The sequence below is a fragment of the Myotis lucifugus genome, unplaced genomic scaffold (genome assembly GCF_000147115.1).
Source record: "Myotis lucifugus unplaced genomic scaffold, Myoluc2.0 scaffold_210, whole genome shotgun sequence".
Lineage (NCBI taxonomy): Eukaryota > Metazoa > Chordata > Mammalia > Chiroptera > Vespertilionidae > Myotis > Myotis lucifugus.
Genome location: NW_005871258.1, coordinates 1536586 through 1542653, shown reverse-complemented (window position 1 = coordinate 1542653; position 6068 = coordinate 1536586). Strand labels below are relative to the sequence as shown.

Below are 6068 nucleotides of genomic sequence, written 5' to 3'. Positions count from 1 at the left end.
TAAAATATTTTGCTCTCTTCATGTAGCCTAAGATAATTTTACAGGACACAGAGAATCCTTACTTTATTAATTAACACCAATGAACCTGGGTCTTAAATATTATAATAAAGATGGGACATCTGAATATTTACCATAATCAGCATTGAATCATTTAACAATTACTTTCAAAATCATTCAGAAGTTTACCTTGTAAAGTTTGTCCTGGAACATTCCAAAACTGACCAAAATATTAAATATCTGAACTATTTTACATAAAAATTCACCTCTTTACATACCAAAAATTATAGTTTGTGAAGTACTTTCACTTTTAGTATTTAATATCTCCATAATACTGGCTTGTTTATAAACTATCCCCTGAACTGCATTCAAGGAGATATTCCTTCCTGAACTAACAGAGATACACATACAACTACATTTGTTGGAACTTAACAAGTCTGCCTGTAATCAGTTGATTGTAAGAAAGCATTCCTTATGCGTACATCCTCCCTTACTGACCGCTACAAATCCTACCACGTGAAGACAGTCACACACTGAAATAGAGGAACCTGGGAACTGAATTCTCAGCGGTCAGGTGGACACGCAGAACCACAGATGCCCGTAGTAGTCATGAGAAAAGACTCACCTCCGATGGCTTGGGGATGCTGAACTTGGAAAGCTTGGCCTTGGCTCTGGTGGACTCTGGCTTGGCGGCCGGGACGCCCCTGTATGATGTGCAGTGCACGCTGGTTTCCGTGGACGACTTAAGCTTCGGAGACTCATCGGGAGCCTGATCTTGGCCATCCATCGGCCGCACGTATGCGGTCGGTTTCTGCTGGACCAGGCTGGGTTTGGAAGCCAGGGATGGAGGAAAGTTCTGAACACAGTGTCCACTGCCGCTGTGCTTGGCTGCCATAGCGGGTGGTCTTTCCTGGGTCTGAAGACCCACCTCTACATTGCACACCTGTTTGGCCCGTGGCTGCTGCCTGCCAGCGCCATCTCCAAGCAAGGTCCTGAGAGAGCTCTGTTGTGCTGAGTTGGAAGAAGAAGGAGAGGGGGGTGAGGGTGAGGGGCTGGACACACAGTGGTTAGGCTTTTGATTAGGGTTCTTTGGAGGAGCAGATCTGGTCAGATCAATCAACCTGTGTCCGCGCTTACTTGCTCTCTGTGGGCCGTCGGGAGGCGGGTGCCCAGCCTTCTGCCAGCCCACGGTGCCCCTCTTACTCTGCTGCCCGGGGACAGCCGCTGGTGTGGAAGATGCAGTGCTGCACACAGAGGAGGCCTGGGGCTGGGCTCTTGAATCTGCAACAAAATGTTCCTCGATCTTGTTCACAGCAGCCTGAGGAACCCCAGGTTTGGGAACGCCAACGAGATGACTCTGATTAGATCTATCAGTTAAAAAGTCCTTCATTTCATCGTAATTGCCTAACGTATTCTGGATCCGGTTGGAGAGCTCATCCCCCTTGTTAGTCTGGAGAAGAAAAAGCACAGCCTGTTGTTAGAGACAATGGGAACACGGCAAACAACGGCGAGGTGCCGTTATCGACCACAGAGCTGCCACATACAGAACGCGCGCTGGAGATGAAATCTAAACCGTCATCTCTGAAGAAGTCCGCCAGCACTCGCTGCACACCAGGCCCAGAGAGCTGGCCAGGGCCGTGGCTGCACAAAAAGGCACCTGTCCTGGGGCCTGTGCAGCCGCTGAGGACGCGCAAACTGCACTCTTGCACCTCCACACCATGGTCCGACTGAGGCTCTCCAGGAGGGGACTTCTTCCTTTTTGTAGCCCCATCGGAAGCTTTTCTTACAAATTCAGATTTGGCTCAAACTGTTCTCTTTCCAGTTTCTAACTATATAATTATTCTTGTCAGAAACCCAGAGTGGCAGGCGAAAGAAGTTAGAATGAAGTTTAAATGAACATAGGCTAAATATGCAAGAAGCTATGAGCCTAAACTACACAAGCTCCATGCGGCCTGAGATACTGGGATGACATTCCATTTCGGAAGAGTGGTTATATTTCTGGCCTCTGGTATAAAGGAAAACCAATCCAACAGTTTCTTTCTTATTAGCCCTGTCAAGTTACCCTGGGACCAGCATGATCCACGTGTGACAGATATGTAACCCAACCTCTTTTAATAGTGTTTGTTTCCTAACACCTTAGAGAATATAACAAATAGCACTGACTTTGAAAATCAATGCAGAGATGACATATATGTTATTGACGAAAATTATAGCAAGCAGATCTCAATACTGACACCAAGATTTGTGGGGGAGGCCCTCATTCTTAGTGGCAAGGTTGCCTTCCCTCGGCTGAACAGGCAGAAAACTAACTGGAATTTGAGTAGGCGACTCTTCTGGTCAAGACTGTCATCCGGGGTTAGAGGTGCCAGTGGGCGAGGGGTGGAGATAAACAATGGAAAACCATCTACCTTGTAGGGTTCACTGAAGAGGGAGTAACTGGAATTAAATGTGCCATCATCCTGTTGAGTCTCCTGATTTCTCCTTTCTCGTTCTTTCCTCCGTAACACGTTTCTATCTGGTTCATAGACACTGCATCAGGAGAAAGAAAAGAGAGTAACTACACACAAACATCAAAGGCTAACGTCCAGCATGACATTCGCCCAAGTGCAGAAGTCTGGTTCACGGACAAATGGTGATGATGACAAGAACATGGATCCGGTTAAAGCTAGTCTAACCAAGGAGTGCGGGCTCAGGTGTCGGATAATTACAGTCTTCGGAAGGAGAAAAGTCCTGAGGACAAGTCCCAGCCAGCGCCAGACCTCTCTGCATGGCCTGTGAGAGAGGAACTGTCTAAGCAACTCTGACAGGAGAAGGCTGAGAGTAATCTTAAGGCAGACGGTAATTACTGCAATGTGTAAATAGAAATCACAAGCACATTCCCTCCTATGACATGGTCCCCGAGTGTTATGTGGGCATGCTCCTGTATTTTCCTTTTTTTTCTTTTTGCATGGCTGTGTTTCTGTAGTGATTCTTTCATTAACTGGCTCCCTAAAGAGCTGTTAAACTCCATGCTGCAGTGGCTTTCACAGTTACGAGCCTTCTTCTGATCTCTGTTAATCAGTCAAGTCGTCAAACTAGGACTGAATCAATTCTTCCTTTTGATATATTTGACACTATCACTCCTCCTAACTATGAAAAATGTGCCAGGAGGAAGGGATACGGGCAACGAAGGGAGAGAGCGGAAATTGAATTATGGCGTGTCATCAAGGAACCCGGCCTTTTGTTGAAGAAAATTAATATCTCTTCTCCTAAAATGCAATTATGAAGTGACCAGACACCAGCTAACTGGGAGGACTGAGAAAGAAATAGTGTTCCTTCCCCCTATTGGGGAGAAAAGAAAGGGCCTAATGTAACTAATAATGAGGAAGGGACCCGTGTAGTGAAAGGAGGCAACACGCTTGTTTTTTTTCAGCTCACCAGATAAAGAAATCCGGCCTAGCGTAGGCACAGAGCTCACACTACGGGTTGTCAAGAACCTGTGTGTCCCTCAAAATGAGCACCGTCTTCGTTTCCTCGCAGAAGCATTTCGCTTAAGTGGCCTTGCCATCGTTTTGCTTAGAGCTCCCGCTTGGTCCAGTGCGGGCAGATGCTCAAGCTGGAGCAGGACAACTACCTACTGACTGTGGGTCTCCCCTAATCAATAATGTGATGCCAAAACACACAGGCTTCGTCTCTCCCCCTACCCCACCCCATCTTCATTATAGAGCAGGGGGTTTCACGGGGTGGGGTACATGTTTAAACATGAAGACAGTCTATAAAGAGGGCTTCGCAATGGCTTTCGGTGCCACAGTCCAATGTATAGCCAGCAAATACTGTTAATAACTATTAATAATGAAAGGATCTATGGGTCCAAAGAAGCTTATGAAAACAGTAAGGATAACCAATTCTTTAGTTAAACTGTTAACTTGAGTAAAAGAGAGAATATTTGTGTTATGTAGCTGTAGAGGGCACAAATAAAATAATCATAAAATATATATTGCTTATCCTCCTAGCTCTGCCCATGTGGCCAGAATATACTTTAAATTCGCTGTCTCCATGGTGATGCTAGAAATGCTCCGGGCAAGGCTGTGAGAGCACCTAGAGCCCTGCATTAACATGTAAGAGTGAGGGATGTCAAACACACACACACACACACACACACACACACACACACACACAGAACATGTAGCCCATTCGCATTTTAATGGGCTACATGTAGCCCATTCGCATTTTAATTCATCCTTAATAATTTACCCAAAGTTATTAGATTTGGGAGTCCAACCAGTGACCTTCATACAAAGAGAGACTGCAGCCACAGCTGACCACCTGAGGGGCCCACAGCGCCTACACCCATCACCAAGCACTGGGGTGGCCCTGGTGGCACTGAATGGCATAGGGAGGCACAAGATGACGATGACACTCTCACAGAACCAGGCTTCCTGTTCAAAGGTGAGGATAGCACGGTCATGCCCTGCCATGGATAGGCACAACGTGAAACCCCAGCTTTCACGATTTCAAATGGAGATTTCTCTAAGGACACATGACTCATGCTATGGATAGACACGATGTGGGCTTTAGCCAACAGAATTTCAGTTTCACTCTGAACTCACTACCTTTTGGACCAAAACCAGCATTTGCAGTAAGAAACAAAAAGCGTGCATTGCATGCATCACCTTCCTCCCTGGCCAGTGCCTACAGACACCTGGGAGGCCCCTACTGTGCTGACCTCCATGCACACAGACCCCCACAAATATGCTTGCTGTCCTCAGCCAGGCCAAGCCCACCAAACATATAAGACTGGTGTGATGTATGATATGACCATAGGTGACATGGAGCAGGCAGGTGGTCATTTAGGATGATTTGGGGCTCCCGAGAAGGCCCCCATGCCCAAAATAATACCTCCTGCATCGGCTGGTTGACGACTGAAATTCCACGACTAGAGAGTCACTCCTCTGGTTTAAGATGTCTTCACCCCTGTAAGAAACGCAGACACCACAGAAGGGAAAACATTTAAACCTGACCAGCCCTTGTATCTTAGCGTGCGTGAGCTGGTCTGCTTTTTGCCCCCGAGGGCCAAGCAGAGGGCACAAGGACATCAGGGTGCAAAGGGAGCCCCAAAAGGAGGCGTTATAAGAAAAGGGAGGGAGTGTAGCAATGAAAACAAATTGATTAACCCCACCTATTAGCAACCTGGCTTACATGCTCAAGACGAAGACATCAGGATAAAAGCCAAAATCAATTAGGCAGATACCAGACTCACTGCATCTCTAGGGTCAGGGGAAAGGATCGCTTCCCAACATGAAGTGAGAGGTGAAGAGGACGCTGCTCCTCCTTAACAAGATTTGCCTCACTCCCCAACCCCTTTAAGCTTGATGGTCACCCAAAGCACCCCAGGGTGCAGATCACTGCTAGCTAAAGCCTCTGATGGGGTCCTGCCTGTATACCCGGCCTATGCCTTCTAATACTAAAAAGGACTGGACACCCTCAGGACCACCTGCACATAATATACCAACAGAAATGCACTGGCCATCTTTTTTCTTTTTCTTAATTTTTACAAGATCCTCACCCCAGGACTGATTCTTAGGCAAGAGTGGTGGGGGAGGGGGGAGGATAGAGAGGGAGAGAAATATCGAAAAGAGAAACATCGATTGGCTGTCTTCTTGTATGTACTCTGACCAGGGATTGAACCTGCAATCTTTTTTGGCGCATGGGATGACACTCCAACCAACTGAGCCGCCAGGCCAGGGCTGCACGGACCATCCTTTATGGGACCACCCCAGTGCTGTGTCATGCAGTACCCTCCACACCATCAGATGAAAACCAAATGACCAGAATCATCCCCCAAGAAGAGGGGCAACTCTTCCTCAACGCCTTCCTCTCCAGTGGTATCTCATCTCCTCCTTTAGTAAGCAGCCCTGTGGTCTCCACCGAGCATTCAGCTCTTCCCAAGCCACCCACCCTTATCTTTCACTAGAACCGCACCCCCACGTGCCGTGTCAGCCTAGGCAGCTGTAATGCCACCTGCTTAAAGCAAATGTCATTGTAAATGGAAGCCTGGACTTGCCATCCCCACCTCTCCCTCAGCATCCGAA

The 6068-nt window shown here is 47.4% G+C and overlaps 1 protein-coding gene across 1 annotated transcript in view; it reads right to left on the bottom strand.

The window, feature by feature from the left end:
• Positions 1–5241, bottom strand: part of AFF3 (AF4/FMR2 family member 3) — a 401836-nt gene extending 396595 nt beyond the window's left edge. The window contains 5 exon segments of the mRNA XM_023761471.1: positions 623–1008; positions 1135–1447; positions 2406–2526; positions 4876–4950; positions 5237–5241. Of these exon segments, the coding sequence (XP_023617239.1) occupies positions 623–1008; positions 1135–1447; positions 2406–2526; positions 4876–4950; positions 5237–5241 (900 nt within the window).
• Positions 5242–6068: the final 827 nt, after the last annotated feature.